Source organism: Schistosoma haematobium, chromosome 4 (assembly GCF_000699445.3).
Source record: "Schistosoma haematobium chromosome 4, whole genome shotgun sequence".
Classification (NCBI taxonomy): domain Eukaryota; kingdom Metazoa; phylum Platyhelminthes; class Trematoda; order Strigeidida; family Schistosomatidae; genus Schistosoma; species Schistosoma haematobium.
Genome location: NC_067199.1, coordinates 42,594,682 through 42,619,574, shown reverse-complemented (window position 1 = coordinate 42,619,574; position 24,893 = coordinate 42,594,682). Strand labels below are relative to the sequence as shown.

At 33.6% G+C, this 24,893-nt stretch overlaps 1 protein-coding gene across 1 annotated transcript in view; it reads right to left on the bottom strand.

Moving 5' to 3' along the window:
* Window positions 1-362: 362 nt before the first annotated feature.
* The window catches only part of MS3_00008129 (uncharacterized protein), a 42,815-nt gene continuing 18,284 nt past the window's right edge, over window positions 363-24,893 (bottom strand). Inside the window, exon 2 of the mRNA XM_012936475.2 lies at window positions 363-3,394. Within this exon, the coding sequence (XP_012791929.1) occupies window positions 1,774-3,258 (1,485 nt within the window). The 5' untranslated portion in view covers window positions 3,259-3,394 and the 3' untranslated portion in view covers window positions 363-1,773. The remainder of the gene's footprint in view (window positions 3,395-24,893) is intronic.

Here is a 24,893-nt window from a genome sequence, read left to right as displayed (position 1 = left end):
CAAATTACAGGTGCCAAAGAGCACGAAATCTGCGTCCAGAATTTCCTGTTGACTACCTCCAACCACCATCTTATGCTAATCCTCATAGGAAATGTCATGATTACTTGTCATTTCCTTTCGAATTGTCTGATGAGTTAACCTGAAAGTAAAAGGTGTTTCAGTCCAGTGATATTTTCTTCATCTTTCATCAGTTTACATCCAATCGTGTTACGTACCTAATTGATAATGCATAGAAACTTCTGGATCAGTTGGTGACATAGAAGCATAATATACTTGAATGGAGTCATTAATAATAATAATAGTAATAATAATACTTGAAATGAATTTCATTTAGCAGGTCAAAGTAATAGTGTTTACGCGCATATTTCATATTAGAATAAGTAAAGTTATTATCACAAGATCCACTAGGTAACTTTAGATAAGTATGATCAACGGTGAAAACTGATGACTGCCCATAAAAACTGACTGTTTCAATGAGGATGAAATCATTGGAGATTTTTGTGATGATAAAATTGGTTCACCTAACATCTTCACTTAACCTCAATTTATTAGGATAAATGAACTTTGAAACATTGTGAAATCCAGTTCGTTCGATGTTAAATAAATCTTCATATTTTGTTGTTCTAAGATCGAGTCCTACTCTAGGTGTCCAATTGAAGTCAAGACTGCATACTGAATTGAAACGTTACTAATTAAAAACTTGGAAAACATTTCATTCATTATCTAAGTTAAAGTCACCCGCCAATCTTGAAATTGTTTCTCTAGTTGCTCAATACCTAACTATAATGTATCACTGGATAAAAACATTTTTTTAATCCTAAAACCTCACCGGATGTTATCAATGAAGACAAACTGATAATTATCAGTATGAAAATTTGTGGAGATTATAGTATTTTAACCGTTGAATTCACGAGTCATCAATGAAAACCTGGAAGCAGTAGACGGCCGTTCCCGCCTATTGTGTGTCTAAATTACAGTGGTTATCCACGATACCATTTCGCGAGATTCGAACTCAAGACCTATCAATCTCGTGCACAAACGCTTAACCTCCAGACCACTGATCTGGAGGGCATCCAACGGTTTTAATGTCTAACTTTAATAAATCCACGAAATTGAGCGACACATTCACTCACTTACTATCTCACAACAGACCCTGTTGAACTTCACTAGTCACTGCTTCTCATTAGAACTCCGGAAAAAAACCTCTTGAATCCAATCACTAGTGAGCATATGTTGATTAATATGAGAAGGAGTTTTTCGTGGATATTATAGTAATTTCAAAATGTTCGATTGTCTCCATTCCTATATGTTGTTCATTACATTATCATCAGTCGTTTCCAACGATGAATAAACAATTCACTATGAAATAATATAACCATTTATTTATCTAGTAATAACAATATTTAATAATAAAATCACAACAAAACGAAACATAAAAGATCTTTTGAATGACTGATATACAAGAGAAAGAACAAAACAAAAACAAAGAGGGAGAACATAGTTAACTATTGCATTTTATATTGTGTGTGTGTGTTTTTTTTGTATTTTTTTCGAACAAACACTGGTACATTCACATGAAGATATGAATAAAAGTACTGGCAAGAACAAAACAAAGAAATGATGAATACATTTTAAAAACAAAACAAGGAGAACAATTATATTCAAGCTAATATACGTGTACAATTTCACCGATATTAAATTATGTAATCATACTACTGATAAAATGATGAGTAGTTTCTGAAATCATGAAGAACTCACGTGACGTGTTATTCATTAACTCGAATTATTATTAGTAGTAGTATTAGTATTATAAATCAATAATGGTTTATGATTTGTTTCTACGGATAAATCATTCTCTGATAAATGACGTAATGATCTTGGTGCTGTACGTCTTGATAAAATCAATATATCTGTACCATCATAATCAGAATAATAATAATTAATATAATTAAATTTACATTTAATAATATTGATAACTTGTTTTTTAAATTTATTACATGTAAGAAAATAAATAAAAAAATTACATGCATAATGTGATGCACAAAATGCATCAATTAAACCTTTAGTTGTTATCCGTTGAAAAAATATTGTCCATTCATTTGATTGATGAATAGCTTGATCTGTTAAACAATCATCTGGTTGTAACCAATGAAATTGTATTAAATACATAATACCAGTTGGTACTGTACATGCAATTAAATAAAATGATAATATAATTAACATTAATGTAGCCGATATAAATTGAGTTGATTCTTTAGTTAAATGATCTTGTGTTGTATTCATTTGTATTGTTTTAATTGGACTAAAATTTGGTGTACCATCATCTCCTAATGATCTATCACGTTTATTATCATTTAAACCATCAGTAGTATTCGTAGTGTTACTTATTAAATTATGAGTAGTATGATTATTATTACTAAATTTCCTTCGTTTAAAGAATCGTTTATATGTAAATCTAGTTTTTTCATTATGAGTAGTATTTATAGTTGATGAATTAATTGATTGATGCTTTGAAATTTTTAATAAATGACTTGATTTAATTAATCTTCTCATTTCACATAATACTAATATATTAAATATTAATGTAGCTAATGGTATAACTAATGAAAATAATACTTCTTGTACAAATAATAATGTTTGAAATTTTTCATCCATAGCTACATTAATACGCATACGACATTCACCATTATCATATGTCCATAATATAGCTTGTGATAATGTTGGTCCAATAATAAATAAAGATAAAATGAATACAGCTAATATAGCTCTTTTAGTTGTACATAATTTATGCCGTTTAAATGGGAAACATACAGCTAAATAACGTTCTAATGTAAAACCAAATACTAATACAATGGAATAATATTGTGTAAATATAAATAAACATTGAAATAATTGACATATACCCGGTATTATAATCACACCGCGTATACACCAATAACGTTCTAAATCATAATTTAATAATAATAATATAAGAATAAGATCAGTGATAGATAATGTAGCTAAATAAATAGCTGAACTATTCTTACGTCTTTGTTGTTTCGAGATCCATATTAAAAATGATAAAGAATTACCAAAAATACCACTAATTAACCAGATTAACATAAATATTCTTACAATATATAAAAAAATTGGCATAAATTTTCTTTGTAATTCACATTGTGGATAACGATCATAAATTGAAATTGGATCAATATTGGATTCATTTAATAAATAACGCATAGTACAATTTAAATGGATTGTATCATTTAGATCGGTCATTATTTTTTTGTTGTTGTTGAAATTTTATTTATGGATAATGATCGATTTGTTTTGTTTATTGTTGTTGTGGTAGTGGTGGTGGTGGTGGTGGTGTTGTACAAAAGACGATTAATGAATGTTAACAGTTGTACGATACCTATATGGAAACGAAAAAAAAGCACAAAGATAATACAATAACAAAGTAGTTATAGATGATGTTAAATAAGTAACTAAAAATCATTAAACAGAATACTTTAAAGGTTAAAGTAATCTGATTTCAACTATAAGATGATGGTAGGCTTGAAACGTTCTCAGTTTTTGAGTAGTTTTTTAAAACTACTATCAGTAATATAAACAGTTTTGGTTGAAATCCAAATTGATGAATAAATCACAAATTACACACCATTTATCATAATAATACTTTGACGCTGTTGGATGCCAGCCGGTTCAGTGGTCTAGAGGTTAGGCGTTCGCGTACGAGACCGAAGGCCCTGAGTTTGAAGCTCATGAGGCAGGATCGTGGATGCGCACTGCCACTGAGGAGCCTTATAGTAGGACGAAACGACCGTCCAGTGCATCCAGGTTTTCAATGGTGCTCTAGCTTCAATTGACTCATGGTCTTAACTGTTAACATTACTATAATATTCACAAAAACACCTGATATTAATTAACACATGCTCACTAGTGACTGGATTCAAGAGGTATTTACTGGAGTTCTAATGAGAAGCAGTGACTAGTGGAGTTCAACAGGGTCTGTTGTGAGATAGTAACTGACTGAAGACAATGCAAAACGGTATTGCAATATGGATGATTGGTTGAAGTTAGACGTAAACACTATTGGATGCCGGCTCAGTGGTCTCGAGGTTAAGCGTTCGCACGTGAGACCGAAAGCCCTGGGTTCGAATCCTGCGAGCGTTGATACGCACTGCTAACGAGTCCCACAATAGGACGAAGCGGCAACCCAGTACTTCGAGGTTTTCAATGGTGATCTAACATCAATCGGTTTGTGATCACAACCTTATACTGATAAAAATGATTTCCTAAACGTTGAGTACATTTATAATGTAGGAGTAATAGTCGAAAGAGTTTAAGCATATCAAGAGTGAAACACTTATCATAGCATACAATAAATGATAGTCATACAATAATACGAAATGACTGAATTCCAATTAAATAATTCAGATTAAGTGGTATGAAGCTTATTTACTCATCCAGAGAATCAATAGTACGAGATTGGCCTAGTTGAAAACTGTCTATTTAGAAAACAAAACAACAATTAAATATTATCTGGTTATCTAATTACTACCGTTTATAAATGAAAATTGAATTCATATTGTATAAACTTGAAAAAATCTACACCCTATTTACTTTCATAACAGGAAAGTTTGACAGAAATCATATATTCAACATAATCTATTCTTAATTGCCCTCAAAGCACTACATATATTACCGACTTGAAATCTCCACAGTTTCATAGATTTTTCATAACATGTAGAAGTATTTAATCAGTTGGTGAAAATGAAATCAGTAATTACTTATCAAGTTTACATTTAGAACATGTACGCTAAAGTGTTTTACTATGAGTAATTTATAATCAAATGCTATAAGTTACTTGTATAACGATTGAAAACCTGATACTATCCACATGGACCCCTCTAAATTAGGTAGTAACAATTCTACCAATGATCTAATGTATGAATTTTAGGTTTCCAGTCAACAAATTTACTTTTAAACCATTGAATAGGAATACACATAATCTAGAATCAATTATAACTGATTAAAATTCGTTATCAAAACAAGATAAGAAAACACAAAGGTGGATATTGGCTAGTAGTGGAATCCAGTTTGACACGCATCTCGTCCTATTCGGGACTCGTCAAGTAGATGTACTTGTATCTCAGAGTTGACGTTCACTCTGGGACTCGAACTCATTATCGTTCGCTTCAAAGGTCATCTCGCTATCCACTGCTAACCACTATCCATTTCTTACAAGAAAAGACTGACGATATTGTTTGTAGTTACTCTGTGATAGGATACAAAAGGTTTTCATAATTACTCTTTACTAATGTATTAATTAAATGACTTTATGTGTTACTGTACACAAATTTACATTTGTGCATACATGGAAGAATTAACACAAAAAAATTTGATGAAATGAATTCAGTTTATCCTACAGTACTCCATCTGTAGCGTTTCCAAAGTCATTATCAGTCCCAAACTCGGGTAAAAAAAAGAGGATCAGGCATAGGATTAGCAACCATAACCCATAGAAACAAACTCTACAGTATTTGTTGTTCTTACTTCTAAAAATGAAATATGTAGTGAATGTTGTCGATTGCACTAAACACATCATTGATTCAATCTCATGGTATATAAGAAAGAAATTACAAAGTAAATCAAGGTATTGAATTGAGATAAATTTTTTTAAAAAAGTTCTCATAATTTCAATTATCTCATCAACTATTAAGATTATAATACACTTGCAATACCAACAAGTTACCAAGTGGTTACACCCAAAATCAATGATAATCTGAATATTTTGTATGTCTGTGTGTGCTGGTGGGTGGGTGTTTGGGTGTTTGTAGGTGTATGACCTATTTGCGTTAATTCACTACAAAAATTGATTGTGCTTCTCTTATTACTTAAATGAGTATTTTAAACTACCTTGATTGAGATTTATTTTATTTTATTTGATCTATCTATGTGTGAACAAGTAAATATGGATTAGACAACATGTTTAAACCTGACATTGTATATGGCTTATCAATTTGTTCTTTTTTTTTTAACACAATCACGGTAGGGGTGTTGTTTACGAAATTAAGAGGACGAAAAGTGAATGTCCGACACTTTAACCGGGTTGTTGGACACGGAGAGTCCACCGAGGGAAGTTGGAACTCCCTCATTCCAAACCAATGGTGAACATGGGCTTCAGTATCGTGGAGGAACAAATGGAGTATGAACCAATCGTTGGTCATCGGCTACCATGGGACAGCGTGTTCTGACAATGCTCGACTACCTCGTGGACCAGACCTTAAGGTCGAAGGTTCTGTGCGTGACTCCCTAAGAAAACCACCTTCTTCGGCTTGGACATCCGGGCAGTGTGGCAGTCCTCGCACAAATCAAATGAGATTTTTGTGGCGCATATGTATTTGGTGTCTCTTTGTACCAATATTTATATGTTCAAATAAATAAATAAACAAAGTGACTCTTGTTAAGTATCTCTCAATGGATAGCAGTTAGAAATCGGAGGTATTAGGTACTAACCCAGACGTCTAGAATATAACATGCTCAACATGATACCTGAAATCCCTGGTTTCAAATCTTCATTTAAGTTTTGATTGTTCATTGCCAAAGCTAAGGGTAGTCTAGTCAAAATTAATCTGTAGTGTAAGATACATATCATAAAAATTAAATTATATAATTAAGAAGCTAATACATAATGAGCAATTGTTCAAATGTAAATAAAGGAATTTAATTGTCCTTATTATATATGACATGATTAGATTGTATTTCATACGCTAAACTTTATAGATAAGCCAAAAGGAGTCGAAAACTTGACTTTTAGGTTCTTGGGTACGAAAAGTAATGAATTACATTTGCATACTGCTCAAAATGTTTAAAATGATAGCGGGAAAATACATTTTGAAGCCGTAAAGTATGAATAGGTGTTAAACGTATGAAATGGCTAATTCTGTCTGTCTAGATTATCTACACCAGGTAAATCGACAGCACCCTTAGATCTAATCCTTAAACTCTTAGTTTGGAAATAAACATTGAACTGATGGCATTACATTTTATTGATGAATTGATCAAATAACTTCACTTGTATTTTTGAGTGAAATTCATCCACATGTCTATAGAACATATTTACATTATAGCTGATGTCAATTAGTGATTAAAACTCCTACTCTAAATCACTAACCTTCACTCGAAATACCTAATTATAACTGGGAACAATATACAGACTCTCAGAATCTGTTTAGGTCCCTATAAGGATTTGAAAAAAAAAGCAAAAAAGTACAAGTTTATATGTTGTTGATCTTTTGAATTACATACAGAGTAGCCTGTTACCGTTAGCGTTTTTTAGCGAGTTGCTTTTCTACTGGATGGGGTCGCTAACCCCACACCCAACCCTCCTCCTTTATCCAGGCTCAGGACCGGCAGTAACCCCAGAGGGGCTCCGGGTGGAGTAATGTGTTACCGAAATTATTAGATATTTCAATTATTGTAGATTTTTCTGGTTAGCGTTTTTTAGCGAGAGAACAAACTAGCTTCCTGCTGAACTGGAAATTAGGAGAGGAACGAGAAAATGGATAGGACATACTTTACGCAAATCATCAAACTGCATCACGAGACAAGTCCTAACTTGTAATCTTGAAGGGAAGCAGAAGAGAGGAAGGCCAAAGAACACATTACGTCGGGAAATAGAAGCAAACATGAAAAAGATGAATAACAACTGGAAAGAGCTGGAAAGGATTGCTCAGGACAGTGTTGGATGGAGAGTGCTGGTGAACGGCCTATGCTCCTCCAAGAGGAGTAACAGGAGTAAGTAAGTAAGTAATTATTGTAAAATCACTTCACATTTTGCAATTTCTCTTTTCTTCTCCACAAATTAACCATTTAGGGAAACTGTTTTATTTAACTTGGTTGTATTTTTTTACTTGTTATCAAGTCGGTTCATGTTGCTCAATTAGTGACTATAGTATCACGGAAAACAAGCGAACACTGAACAGATTTTTCATCTCGTATTCACTTGGTAAAAGAGAACTAATTAAGACTTCACCTAATATTACTCTAATCATTCAATATAATCTGTATTAATCAATTTTACTACTGAAATGAACAAGCAACACATAATACGAATAACTAATAAGAAACATTTACAACCAGATTTCATTAAATCTGGTCAGATTCGATCAAATATTGATGAAGTTGTAATTTTATGATCCTGAACATCAGGAACCCGTTGAATATTAGGTAGATAAATATCAAGTGCTGGCTCAGTGGTCTAGTGGTTAATCGTTCTCGCTCCAGACGGGTAGGTTCTGTTTTCGAATATCTTGAGACAGGATCGTGGATGCGCATTGCTGAAGAGTCCCGTACTAGAATGAAACGGCCGTCCGGTGTATCCAGGTTTCCCATGATGATCTAGCTTCAATTGACTCATGATCTCAACTATTAACATTACCATAATATCCACAAAAAACCCCTTCTGATATTAACACAGAAAAAGTGAACAATGAATGTTCCATAGTCTTTGTTATTTTACATTTATTCATTCTTACTTAATACTTGAAAGTTCACATTAATTAAATTATTTTCTATCATCCTATTAACTCCATCTGGAACCCCTCTGTGGCTACAGCTGATTCCAAGTCTAGATAAAAGAAGAGGGTTGGGCATGGAGTTAGAGTACCCTATCCCGTGACAAACTAGAAAAATCCTTATCATTCTCTATTTGTCTTTTAATTATCTCATAAATTTTTATTGAATAAATAAATAAACAAACAAACTATTTGTAATCTATTTCTGTTTTAACTATTTAACAATCATAAATGAATTAGGGGCGGATATGGTAATTCTGGTTATTTGCTTTGTTTTATTAAAAATCAACAACCAATCATTAATCACTAATCTATTATCAATTTATAGATTAACAAAGTGTTTTTTCTGGGGGGGAAGTGAAAACCCTACCCACTGAATGTATCATTGTTTGTTTATTTTTAGTAGAATTTCATGTTTCTATATTCAATGATTTACCGGTAATATATGTGCTTGTAGTTTTGCATGGGAACTAACTACTCACACACCTATATATACATATATATATATATATATATATATATATATATATGCCTATATATGTGAATACATTACATCTGATTAAATCAGTCTTTGATTTAAGTTGATAATTCAATCATAATAGTTGGAAATAGGTTCTCTGTGTTTATTTGATCTTTTTTTCTCTTTTTTTTGTATGTTAGAGATAAAGAGTCATGAAAATTGAGTATGGTGTAGTATCCAAATTGAATGAGATGAACAGTATTATTCTGTTCAATAAATAACCCCCAATCGATTAAATAAACCAACAAAAAAAATTATCCTATTTTCATATTTAGTTTACTAAACAACCTGGAAAATTGTTATAAGTCATGGTCATTATATGCTTAATTAGTCCAATTCTTATCAGTATTAAACGTGATTATTAAAATAGTGAACTTATATTCAATTTTCCAGTATCTATTCATACAGAGAATTTAGGAACTGCAACCACTCAGAAATTCATAAATTTCAATAGTTGAGATCATGAGTAAATTGAATCTAGACCATTATGGAAAACCTTAAAGCAATGGATAACCGTTTCGTCCCATCGACGGACTCCTCAGTGGCAGTGAGCATCCATAATACCGTCTCGCCAGATTCGAATATAGGACCTATCAGTGTCGCGCACGAACACTCAACATCGAGACCAATAAGGCGATATCCAACACTAATAATATCTAAATTCAACTAATCCACGAGATTGAGCGACACATCCACCACTGTCACCACTCAGTTACTATCTCACAACAGACCCTGTTGAACTCCTCTAGTCACTGCTTCTCATTAGAACTCCAGAAAATACCTCTTGAATCCAATCACTAGTGAGTATATGTTGATCAATATGAGAAGGAGTTTTTTGTGGATATTCTATTAATGTTAATAGTTGAGATCATGAGTCAATTGAAGCTAGACCACGAAGGAAAACTTGGAAGCACTGGACGGTCGTTTCGTCCTACTGTGAGGTTCCTCGATGACAGTGCGCACTCACGATCCCGTCTCGCGAGATTCAAACTCAGGACCTATCAGTCTGGGGCGCAAACGCTTAATCCCGACACCACTGAGCCGACCGGCATCCGACGGTGTTTATGTCTAACGTCAACTAAATGTGAAGAACGACGACTAAATATAGGTTGGGAAAAATGGTGTAATCATCCAACCTAGAAAGGGATAAGAGTATCACAAAGCAATAGGAAAGGTGATGAAATTGAACCCTCTTCAGAACTGTTGAAGAGAAATCTGTCTTTTCACTATCAATCTCCACTTTTTATTGTGATCTTTGTATTATAAACTGTTTTGATTGGTTTAATCATTTTTAATAAAATATATATTAGATTAAAGTCTGATAACAGTCTAATTGAAAGCAATGTTGTTCACTTATATATGTTGTTCTAATTACTATAATGTTTGTGAGAAACTTAAGACTAGCATCTACGTTATTAAAAATGATATTAGCTCAAACTACTACACCACACTCATCAATGAATACTTATAGCGAAAGAAATTCATAATTAAAAAGAGTGATTTAATCTGACCATTGAATATTAAATGTTATGTAACTGTGTGCATATGAAATAATGTCAGATGGTTACAGGAGTCACCTCCAATAATGCCGCATGCGAACAAATTAATGTGAAACAACAAATATCAATTATGTAGAAGAATAATCAGAGTTTGACTCGCATATAAGCAAATAATAAAACAATCCTTATCAATGACAGGATGAAAAGCGAATATCCGACGCTTTAACCAGGGTGGTGGACACGGAAAGTCCACCTAAGGGAGTTGGAACACCCTCATTCCAAGCCAATGATGCACATAGGCTCCAGGATCTTGAAAAAACAAATGGTGTATAAACCAATCGTGATCATCGGCTACTATTGGACTGCATCTTGTGACGTTGCTCCACTGCCTTGTGGATCAGACCTTCATGTCGATATCTCCGGGAGTAGCCCTCTCTAAGATAACTACCTGCTTCGGTTTGTGTTGTAACGTGTGGACTGCAGGTTAGATGCGCAGCGTTTTATTGATCGATTCAGTGACACGTAAACACGTAATGAACGACCTAGAGTCCCGATTGGCCCAGCTTCGCCGTCTAGCCCAGCCAGTTGAGTCCAGAACGCAAGTCTCAGCCTCTGAGATATGAATCATTATATTTCAGACATACTCTACTTATATACCAATCAACCAGACCACATCGTACCATAAAATAGAAAACAACATTTGTACAGTATTTAACAAGTGAAATAAATATCGACCAACAGGGAGTGTACATTTAAAGTCCAAGGCCACCATTAGACTTAACATGATAATTATTGGTACATCTCTCTGAACATCCTAACACCTCCCTTTTTTTAGAGATCCGGAGTTGATATCCGGATTTTAAAATTCTCCGCGTCCGTCCACCCCCGCGAAATGTTGTTGAGTCTTCCTATCCCGAAGTTACAATTAATTTGAATGCATTTAAAACTTATGGAACAGGGAATCCAGTAAGAGTGATCAGATCGTGAGGATAAACGCCACTCAATTCGAAGTCATCAGAGTTTGAATCTTCTGGAGCATTGTCATCGAAATTCTTGAAAATCTTATTAGTAGATAGTTGATCACTGGGATAGTCAGCGTGCGACAAAACTGCACCAGGTTCTTGACTATTATTTGATGCATGTGACATATTTTCTGGCACGAGAGGTTCTTTTGAGCTGGACTCCTCATTGTCTGTACATGTTTCGGGCACAGTGGGATTTGAACCCACGACAGGGCATGTTTCTGAATTGGACATTTCTGGATCGCTGGACGGATCATGAGCGACTGCCTCGTTTGCATTACTGATCATCAGGGATTCATAGAGGCTTTTGTTTCCATATACATACGTCCTGCAGTCATTTTCGAGTTCAGTATGCAAGTGGGAAATTACTTCATCAATTTCTGTCACATCTCCGAAACATGGGAGATCTAGCAGTCGTGTGCGTAAATTGTCCAAAACATTCAACTGACTCTTTCTGAAACGTTGCTGTTGGCGGTCAAGTAGTAACTACAATTGATCGGGAAGGATAGTCATTTTCTGAATCAGGAGGGTAATGAGAAATACTGTGATCAATTAACAACCAATGACTCCCAAGGGCGCCGATGACAAATCTGGATACTGATTAGTCAAAATAATTATGCTGAACCTCGTCCAATTAGAGGGTTCAAAATTTTCACTACCCCGTCGCCAGTTGTTGTAACATATGAGACTGCAGATTTTGATGTTAGAACATGATTGAAAACCTGGAAGCACTGAACAGCCGTTTCGTCCTATTGTGGTACACCTTAAGAGGACGAGACGGCCATCCTATGCTTCCACGTTTTTAATGGTGATCTAACACCAATTGATTCATGATTTCAATCAAATACGTAATAATCTCCATAACTCTATACTTATAATAATCTATCGAAGAATTTATGAATTAGTATCAGAAGGGGTTTTGTGGATATTATAGTAATTTTAATAGTTAAGATCATCAGTCAGTTGAAGCCAGACCACCAGGTAAAACCTGGAGCACGAGGCTGATAGGTCGTAGGTTCGAATCCCGTGAGACGGATCCGTGGATGCGCACCACCACTGAGGAGTTTCACAATAGGACGAAACGACCGTCCAGTGCTTCCAAGTTTTCCTTCGTGGTCTAGCTTCAATTGACTCATGATCTCAACTATTAACATTAATAGAATATCCACAAAAAACTCCTTCTCATATTGATCAACATATACTCACTAGTGATTGGATTCAAGAGGTATTTTCTGGAGTTCTAATGAGAAGCAGTGACTAGAGGAGTTCAACAGGGTCTGTTGTGAGATAGTAACTGAGTGGTGACAGTGGTGGATGTGTCGCTCAATCTCGTGGATTAGTTGAATTTAGATATTATTAGTGTTGGATATCGCCTTATTGGTCTCGATGTTGAGTGTTCGTGCGCGACACTGATAGGTCCTATATTCGAATCTGGCGAGACGGTATTATGGATGCTCACTGCCACTGAGGAGTCCGTCGATGGGACGAAACGGTTATCCATTGCTTTAAGGTTTTCCATAATGGTCTAGATTCAATTTACTCATGATATCAACCATTGAAATAATTTTAATTATTGCCCAGTGATTAGTTTAATGTTTATTTATTGAAGTTTGACCTACTTCCTGTGCCAAACTATTGATTAAAGCTTACATCATTTTGTTATTCTCATCCTTATTATTAGTATACCCATCTTCTTACTATCTATTTATGCTTTTTACCGATTACGTATCTATTTCATTATAATTGTTGATTCATGATTTACCTTAACCAGTTTAATAATTTCATATTAAGATTCATTTATATTAAAATAATGCCTAATGCAAATTTGATTGAAGGTAATATTGTTCTGTTATCTATTATGTTCAATAAGCAACAGTTAGAAAAGGAATTATGAAGAGGAATAACTACTAAAAGCGTTTAACAAGTATCAAACTAATTCTGTTCAATCTATTTTTATTAGTAATTGCTCAATAGCTGTGAAATAAATCTGTGTATAGACAAATGATTTACTCATATACTACGAATTACGGTCATTTAATGTTGTCAATTAATTGAAGTCCAGTATGTTATGGACTGAACACTACCGTAGTAGTAGTTAGTAGTAGTAGTAGTAGTAGTAGTAGTAGTAATAGTAATAGTAATAGTAGTATTAGTGCTAGTAGTAGTAGTATAAAGTTAATGATATGAGACTAACGGGTTGAATACTTGATTGAATATTAGGTATTCGATTCAGATTATGAACCGAATGATGTTAGACTACTACTGAGAACCGAGAAGCACCGGACAGCCACTTTGTCCTATTATGGGACTCCCCAATGGCAGTGCGCATCCATGATCCCATTTCGAGAGATGAGAACACAGAACCTATCAGTCTCGCATGCGAACGCCTAACCTCTACATTACTGAGCTGGCCGACATCCAACGGTGTTACTATCTAACATCAAATAACCCACGAAATTGATCGACCCATCCACCATTGTCATCAGTCAGTTACTATCTAACAACAGACTCGGTTGAACTTCACTAGTCACTGCTTCTCACTAGAACAGCAGGAAATAACTCTTGAAGCCAATCACTAATGTGCATATTATGATTATCATCAAAGAGGGGTTTTTATAGATCTTATTAGTAAATTCAATAATTGAATTCATGAATCATAATAATATTAATATAAATGAAATTCATATTTGTAATTATTTACCTGAATGTTCAATTGTACATTATTAATAATTGAATTTAGAATAAAAAAAGCCATTGCATTAATCTTTTGACTATTCTAATGAAAATTATTTAGGCTTATTAATACACATAAACAATTACGGATATTAATATAAGTAGTATTAATATTAGTAGTATATATATTAGCATAATTATTATTATTGATTAATTAATACTTTAAGGTATTCAACATTCAATTATTCACAACTTCTAGTTGACTCTTTGTTTTAATAATAAGAGTAATTGTTTACTATTCAATGAATTGATTATTGAGATTACTATTACTATTACTATGATTATTATTATCATTATTATTATTATTGTCATCATCATTGTAATTGTTTTGTTTGTTTGTTTCAATGCGTTATTATTATTGTGTAAGGCAGAAATATTAAAACAAAAAAAGAAGAAAGGAAAGAGTTTTGTTTCAGGAAACAGAAATGTTCAATCATTTCTCATTGAATTTCACTGTCTCTTTTCTTTTTCTATTTTGTTAATTCGATATTTTTGTTGTTTATGTTTGCGATTCAATCTATTTCATGTTCTTTGTTGTTGTTGTTGTTGTTCTTGTATGACTTGAAAATGTTTTCATAGTGAATAATGTTGTTTGTATTGTTTCTGTTCAATGTAACAAACTATTAAGTGAAACAGGTTGTAAAAATTAGTTTAGCTTAATAGGAATTTGTCTCTTGTCTCATCATCATCATCATCATCATCATCATCATCATCATCATCATCATCATCATCATTATCATCATCATCATCATCATCATCATCATCATCATCATCATCATCATCATCATCATCATCATCATCATCATCATCATCATCATCATCATCATCATCATCATCATCATCATCATCATCATCATCATCATCATCATCATCATCATCATCATCATCATCATCATCATCATCATCATCATCATCATCATCATCATCATCATCATCATCATCATCATCATCATCATCATCATCATCATCATCATCATCATCATCATCATCATCATCATCATCATCATCATCATCATCATCATCATCATCATCATCATCATCATCATCATCATCATCATCATCATCATCATCATCATCATCATCATCATCATCATCATCATCATCATCATCATCATCATCATCATCATCATCATCATCATCATCATCATCATCATCATCATCATCATCATCATCATCATCATCATCATCATCATCATCATCATCATCATCATCATCATCATCATCATCATCATCATCATCATCATCATCATCATCATCATCATCATCATCATCATCATCAATAGTAGTTGAGTTTAATTAGTGTGTCTCACATAAGATACGTATCATCTGTGATATTAGACGGTTGTCAACTCATATAGACAATAGTTTGAGTTACGTATGTAGATTGTTAGATAAAGCGTTCAGTGTCAGCCTAAAATATTGTAGACTCTAATATATATAAGGTTTTAGATGTTCATTGTTGATATGTTAGTTCACTTATTCATTATTAACATCATTAAAAACAATGAATAAAGTTATCCAGTCTTAACGTATGTTAGATTCACAGTTTTAATCAGTGTAAGTTTGACCGAGATTTCTTAGTTTTTAAATAATAGGGTCTTGGAAACGAACAGTAGTGAGTTCGAGTTCTGGAGTGACTATCAACACTGCGATGCAAATAAATCTAGCTGACGAGTCCGAAATAGGACGAAACATGCATCCTGGACTCCACTGCTAGCCATTATCCATCTTTTCCTATAAAACTTGTGACTTAAAGCAATATAAAGGCAATCTGCATAGGATGGACATATGCCAATTTCAGTCCTGAACAATGATGGAGACATTCAAATAAACAATGCCAAGTGAATTTAATAAGTTCCTTGTTTTTCAAAAAATATAAGTCATGTGTAACTATTTTAAAGTTATTTATTAAAATGTGAATATTTTACAAGTGGATTCGAAGTATAAATTCAACTCTACCACTTGTAAACAATGAAAAAGTAGTCAAATCACATGTCATTCATTAATCAATATGAATTATTAGATGGAATGATAATTCCTATTTAAAAAAAATGAAAATTAGTGATCTGAAAGGAGAAGGTAATTTAATGAATGTATTCATAGTTTGAAGCTGATTTTTTGATAGAGATCATGAACCGATTGATGTTGAACCATTGAAAACCTGGACTGAAAAGATAGACTATCATGGAAAACCTGGATGGCCATTTCGTCTTACTGTGGGACTTCTCAGCAGTGAGAATCTACAAGCCCACCCCACACGAGACCGATAGGTCGTCGGTTCGAATCTTGCAAGGCGGGATCTTGTACGCACACTACTGATCAATCCCATAGTAGGACGAAACGGCCGTCCAGTGCTTTCAGGTTCTCGATGTTGGTCTAACTTCAATTGACTCATAATCTCAACTATTGAACTAATAATAATATTAATAGTAACAGTGTAATGAACAAGAACACGAGTTAGAACAATCGAACACAATTAAATATGGAATTACAAAACATTTTACTAAAATCCTAGAACTATACAGTAAATATTTAATTTGCAAAATATTAATCAATGGTCTAAAACTTGACTGTTCCTTTTGCAGAGTGTCAATCAATCATCTCAGATTTCATTTCTATTGAATTTTCATATCAATTGCTTTCCATTTCCGTTCTTTCCTACCGAAATACATACCATTCCTGACTATTGTTATATGCTACTTATGTGAATATAAGTAGTTCACAACACAGTAGTCGTGTAGCGAACAAGACATTCCTGACTCGCATAAAATACTACTTATATCAGTATAAGTAGCACGCACTACAGTAGTAATAATAACAATAACCAATAACCTTAACCATGAACATGATGTAAATCGTTTTATTAAGAATAATAATAATATTTAAGGAATATAATTATCATTTATGTTTCAATGAAACGCTTCTTATTCGACCTTAAATTGTTTTAATCAAATCCTGTTCAATTATAATAATAATAAGTAGTAATTATAATTAATTGATCATTTATTAGTTGAAGACCATTATTCAATAATGAATAGAAACAAAAAGGTTTTTATATGATTATCATTAATGGAATTAATAAGTATAGATATTTAATCTGATATTCATAATGATTGTTAGATGGTGTTGTGGGACTGAATTTGAGGTGCTAGTTAGAGTGGTCTGTTGAGTGGAGTTGACGTCGAATGAAGTGTTCTGGAGGGGTGGTATTAGATGTAGCAGTTGCTGTCGACGGAGAGGAGAGTAGGACATGCAGCTGCTGAGTGAACACCGGATTTAGATGGTTCAGCAGGTCGCTGGAGCGCAGGTGTTGAATGTCCTAAATGCTCGATAAACACCGGATTTTGGTGGCCCGTCAGATCGATGGAGCCATGGAGGTCATTGCGCTGCAGGCTCAACATTTTAAGGAAGAGCGTAATACAGACTGCAGAGAAGAAGAAAGTAGTATGGTGAGCAGAACCACCTCAAGAACGACTGCTTCAAAGGAGGGTGAGTGTGGTGTGTGCTATGGATATAAGTAGTATTTACCATCAATTGAAAGTGAAATTTCTGACGGTAGAAGGTGATGAAGATCAAAGAAAAGAGAACGAGAACAAAGAATGATTGGTGTGGAAACCAAAGAATAATGAAATCTGAGATGATAGATTGATATTTGATATATATATATAGCTCAATTAGCTAACTTATCAGCCTTTCATTTTGTTAAGTTTTTTCACTGTTCATAAATTACCATTCTGCATTTAATATTGTGCTATCTAGATCTTTAATTGAAATAGATTGCACTGATATGGTGATCAATTCGTCCATACATGATAGTCTTACCGAATTCTTTATGTGACACTCTTACAAACAATGCTATTGATGCAAAATATTATCTCTGTTCTTTGATGAATGTTTTATTACTAACAGCATTTACAACCCGGTTTATTTATATGTCTCTACTTCATTGAAAATGTATGACGAATGACTTTGTATTAGAACGTAAATAGAAGGATAGAAAAGATTGATATCAATATTGGTTATGCAGACTAAGTTTTTGATTGAGATCATTAATCGATTGATGTTAGATCATCATGGAAAATACAGAAACATTGGACAGCTGTTTTGTCCTAGTTTGGGAATTCTCAGCATAGATAAATGGTTGCGCAGCCATTCATAAATCGATGGAAGCTAGACATTAACACCTTTAGATGCCGTTTTGATGGTTTAGAGGTCAAGTGTTCGAGCATGAGACCGGAGGTCCTGTTCGAATACCACGTGCGGAATCATGGATGCACACTGGTGAGGAATCTCATACTAGAAGAAAAGATTGTACCATAAAGTGATTCAAGATGGTAAGTATCTTTTCTATCGTTACACCATATAACTATAAATACGAATATACAGCTTAGGTAAATGATTTCATAGAAATGAAAATTCTCTTTACTTTCATTCAACGACACAATGGATAATTTAAATAATCTAAATAAATAGGCATACATATTATGTGTTCAACATATATATAATGATTGGAAACAATCACATAGACTTAAACATAGTTAATGTACGGGAAAAATATAAAATCAAGAATCCGATTCAGACAGTTAGTCAGTTACAACGTAAGACCAGACACATATATGAATCGGTCCAAGTTGCCACACCTCACTCATTAGCACAACAAGATAAACACCGAATTCATAGAAGTAGTTAATTCAATGGTGGTAATATATAAAAGAAAGATTGCATATAAGGATATAGTACAGGAAGAAAGAATTAGTTTGTAGAAGGAAAGATATAAGGCAATTTTAACCTCATAGTCCAAGGGAAGATAGAAAGTGTATATACCGACGCCATTGTGATCGATTCTGAGTCATGTCACGCAAAGTCTCCAACCATTCGTTACGATAGTCACGCGGACCCCAACCAAGCAGTTCGCATCTACCAACATGACTCAGACAAGAAGTCAGTGACTTCAACTACTGATACCACGTTTTGCTGTGGCCACCTTTAATTTTCTTCCAACCATCCCCAACACTAGTCAGCATTGTGCGTCATGGTAATCCGTGTTCAGGCATACGTAACACGTAGTCCAACAATCTCAGTCGAGGAACATTCACAACCTCATCAACTGATTTTCCATCATTCCCTAATACCCTGTGTCAAACCTATTATTTACCCTGTGATCCCAGCAGACGCGAACAATATTTCTAAGACATCTACGATCAAATACTAGTAACTTAGGAGTATCTCTGACTCTTACTGGCCACGTTTCATAGCCGTAAAGTAGAACACAACAAACTGCCGTGCAGTATACTCGTCCCTTAATTGATAGACATATATCTCGCCTCCGCCATAGATGACGTAAGTTGGCAAAGGCAAAACAATCATTTCGAATCCTTGCAGAGATTTCGTCAGACACCAACCCATTAGTGCTAATCAGACTTCCAAGATAAGTGAAGTTATCAATACGTTCAACTAGTTCACTCCCTATCCTTAGTTCAAATATTGACGCAGACCAATCTTAAAGCAACAACTTGCATTCACAGAGGGGGGAGTGGAAGGGGAGCAAGAAGAATCCGATTACATAATTCATTTAGAATATCTAGACGTATTTAAATGATTCCATTCTATTTTCATTTTATATAATTGAGACAGTCAGTGATAAAAGAATTGTGTGATATTGCTAATTCATTAAACATTGTGTGATTTCATTAATTTGATGTAATTAATAATAGAGAATGAAGGAAAAAAAACTAGAAGGGAGAAGAATGAATGAATCATTAAATAAACCTAAATCGTGGGGGAACAATGATTGAAATATTATTGTTTGATGCATTACGTGCAATCAGTCAATAAATATTGATATTTAAGAAATATTATCAGAAGTGGTTTTGTAGAGATTTTAGAAATTTCACTGATTGAAATCATGAGTCAACTGAAGCTAGACCACCATGGAAAACCTGGAAGCACTTGACGGCCTTTTCGTTCTAGTATGGGACTCCTTAGTAATGCTCATTCACGGTACTTCGCTAGGGATTCGAACGCAGTCTCGCGCCAGGCGCTTGACCAACGAGACCACCCGCAGGGTGCGGAATCGTGAATGTGCACTGTTTAGGGGTCCCATACTAGAACAAAAAGGCCGTCTAGTGCTTCCAGGTTTTCCATAGTTGTCTAGCTTTAATTGACTCATGATCTGAACCATTGAAATTACTACAATCTCCACAAAACGCCCTTCTAATCATATCAGTTCATTATGAATACACTTCACTGATATTATTTAGATAACCATTAGAAATTGGAATAAACAAGATTGATAAGTTACATGATTCTAATGTGGGACTGATCTTCAATGTGGATCTACAACCCAAATATGGATAACATTTACAATTTCTATGTAAATGATATGGATTCGATTGATTTATATAGAATGTACTATAATGCATGAGCCATATCTATGGATATAATCAGATGAATGGGTTTTCATAGAGGCGATGTTGTATTTTGAAGAAGGAATACATGATTAAATACGTTCCGAAATGTATAAACTTTATATGAACACAACACTTATTCGGATTTTGTTAACATTCATTAACAGACATTCGCTTTCAACTCTCTTAGTATAAATTGACTCACATCGGGGAATTTTCAGCTGAAATTCCTCAATTTACTATCACTTCATTAAATTGAAGTTTCAGTGTATATGAATTGTGAAACATAATTACGTTGATGAGATTGTACATATAATAGTTCTAATGATTCTGTTTAACTGAACTAAGAATGTTTATTCATTAAATGAAATAAAGTTTTTTTTAGAATATAGGAGTTTGATTATATAGGATTCTGATATTCAGGCAGTCAGTTGCAGACAGAATAGCTCCTGGCACAAATATACATAACCCTACGTTTGTAGGCCATCTAGGCTGTTGGCGTTTCCAAACCTGATCAACCTAAAATGTTTTATTGCATTAAACATTTAATATTGAGTGAAACTATTAATATTTCCTAAGGACCCTATTCCTTATCTCAGTATTTTACTTCTAGTCAATCCACGATACTGTAGTCATTTATGATCAAAAACACTCAGCCAATTCATGACTTCTATTTCATCGGCTATGTTTTACGGCCGTAGTTTACTGTCCTATAACTTAGCTAGCAATTAAGATGAACATATCATCCTACAGGTGATGCAAGTTGATGAGATTCAACAGAATCATAGATGTGCAATGCCACTGAAGAATCCCACTATAGGACGAAACGGCCGTCTAGTGTTTTTAGGTTTTCAGTGGTGGTCTAACATCAATCGATTCATGATCCCGATCAAAAAACTTAAGAATCTCCTGAACCCTATACTGAGAATTTCTTAATTGTAATTCTACTAATATTTAGGAATAAATTAATCAACTTATATTACCAATACAAATGTTCATTCACTAATTCTATCGAGATTGTTAACAATTAATATTGTATTGTATTGACGTATTAGATATAGACGTGTTGCTTACTTGTATCTTTCAATTAATGTTTAGGACTGCAACTGATCGGTCTCTTTTTGGCATATGTTCATCCTGTGTGGACTGCCTCGATATAGCCTCAAGTCGCAAGCTGCTAGTTCACTGCTAGCCACTATCCATCTTTGCTTAAAAAGCTTGTGACCTCAGGCAAAATCGAGACATTCCACACAGGATGCACATATGCCAATAACAGACTGATCAACTGCAGTCCTAAATAACAAAGGGAAGATACAAGTAAACAACACCGAGTGAATATAACTTCACCCCGTTGCACAAGTGGCTATGATGACTCAGTAGCTAACTGGATGATACGGCAGCATTTGAAGCGTACGGTACTATGTTCGAGTCCTGGAATGAACATCAACTCTGTGATGCAAGTACATCCAGCTGACGAGTTCTGAATAGGACGAAACGCGCGCCAAACTGGATTGCAGTGTTAGCCGCTATCCATCTTTACTTATAAATTTAATGTTCCATTTAATACGTCAAGTAAGTATAATCAGTTGATAAGTCTTATAAATTGCTTACCAAAATACGTGATCTATATATTCCTCATAGTTATGATCTTTGGTAAGGTTCAACTACATAATACAAACTAGAAACATTCTTTCTACAGGCGTTTACTTAATAATAACAAAAATAATTTCATATATATTGATGTATTGGTGAAATTCTATAAGATAACGTACTCTTCTATCAAAGAACTAATCCATGACCTGATAAGGTATACAAATTTATATGAATAATTTCATAATATTTTATGTCGTACAATTTTCTTTTTTTCTTTTTTTTCTGTTACTAAGTGGATATCAACTGCATCACAAGGCAATCCCTCAATTAAAGTCTTCAAGGCCAAATAAATAAGAAGAGGGAGATCAAAGACTACATTACACCGACAAACGGAGACAGATATATCCTAGAGAGACCTAGGAGAGAGTGGGTTGGAGAATCCTGGTCGGAGACCTATGCTCCATTGGGAGTAACGGGATTAGGTAGTTAAGTAAGTGAGTGAATATCGAATTGAAAAGATACAGTATTGATTAATGAATACCTAGGCGATTATTTAACATTGAGTATATGTTTTAATCAATAAATTGAATATAATCAATCATGATGTTTAGTTGAGAGCATTTATTTCCATAATAATTCCTTACAAAATATGAAGGGATTGTATAGATTTCATAGTTTATATAGATATGAATTTGCTAGTTTACTAGGATATAGATTGTATAAATCATTGAATTTACAAATTCCTTTTGTGAATAACTACGAAAACCTAGGCAACATAAGAAAACTATTTTATCACAGTACCGAACTCTTCAGTGAGTGTGTTCATGACCACCTCCCTTCGTCTTCAGAGATAAAACCCAGGACCTTCAGATCTTACAGCAAACATTCAAGATTTAATCTATTGATTCACCATTCAACTGTTTGCACTTCATACATGTCTACCATGCATTTCATAAATGATACTTATTTAAAATCCAATATAATACTAAATATAACTCCGCGCGGAGCCCCTCTTGGGCCAATGCCAGTCCCAATCCCGGATAAAGGAGGAGGCTTGGGCATGGGATTGACGACCCCATCCCGTAGAAAACTAACGAGCGAAGAATAATATCGAATATACAACTTCATCTTTTATTCATCTTCATATAATATAGTGAGTATAAAAAACAGAGAGTAAAAATAATTGTCATGGTTACTTGAAGGTTTTTGGTTCATACATTTGTATTAGCAAAATACACTTCTCATGTACCTAAGTAAGACAATTTTCAATACACAATTAAACAATCTATCTACACTTCATTGACTAACTATATTATTGTTACTTGTCAACGATTAATAATAAACACAATTAATTACATAATATTTCCATTGATAACGTTTTACTTTATACTCTATTCAAAGACCTATTCAATTGAATCATAACTAAAATACTACTGTTTATTAAGCAGATCAGTTAGACACTTTCATTTACCTAGATACATCTGATTAGTATCCTAATGTATGTACTGGATAAAGTTTATTAGTATCTAAGCATAGAATATTGTTCTTCTAATCATCCACATTCTATAGTAGTAATCATGGATAATAGTTGCTATAATATTAATAAAAGCTTTAATTGTAAATCACTATAAACTAAGTAAATGTATAAACATTAAATATATTACAAATACTCTTTATCATTTTATTAATACATAACGATAACAAATAGGAAACCATTCATGCCCAATTAATTATAATAAGCAATAGTTAAAAATTAATATCATGATGACAGCGTTATTGTACTTATCGTTATAATTGTTAGTAGTATTAGTATTATAATAAGTAGTAGTATTCGTAGTAGTAGTAGAAGTAGAAGTAGAAGTAGAAGTAGAAGTAGAAGTAGTAGTAGTAGTAGTAGTAGTAGTCAATAAGAAATTATGTGGGGACAACCGAATATATTTGAACACGAAATTACAGAAAATCTTACGAAAATCTGAGATCCATGCAGTAATTACTTCACTTGCAAAATATCAATCAATCTTATCAAACTCGACTGTTTCTTTTGCAAATATCAGTTCATCGTCTCAGATTTCATTGTTCCTGCATTTTCATACTAATTAATTTCCGTTCCCGTGTAGTGTGTGCTACTGATGTCAACATATATAAGTAGTATGCATAACCAACAGATGTCTATTTTCTATTTTACGGTGTGATGTAGTCTGTTTGGTTTTTATGTAAACCCAGTATGTCTGAAATAAATGATTCATATCGTAGAGGCTGAGATTAGTGATCTGCACTCAACAAGCAGGGCTAGGATGGAAGGATGGTCGATAAAGACACTGGATAGGCGCTATGATGTTAATCTACAATATAAATATCAACTAAAACACTTTATATGACAAAGTGGACTCAATTAAGATTTCAAAGATTAAATAAGAAATATGAAAAGGTTAACATTTTATGCTCGATCTCCCTATGTAAGTCCAAGTCTGTGGATTTCATATTGGGAAATCCATGGGATGGACAGAAGATATAACTAAACAAGGTACTTCAAAGTTGTGTTAATTTAACATAGTGAT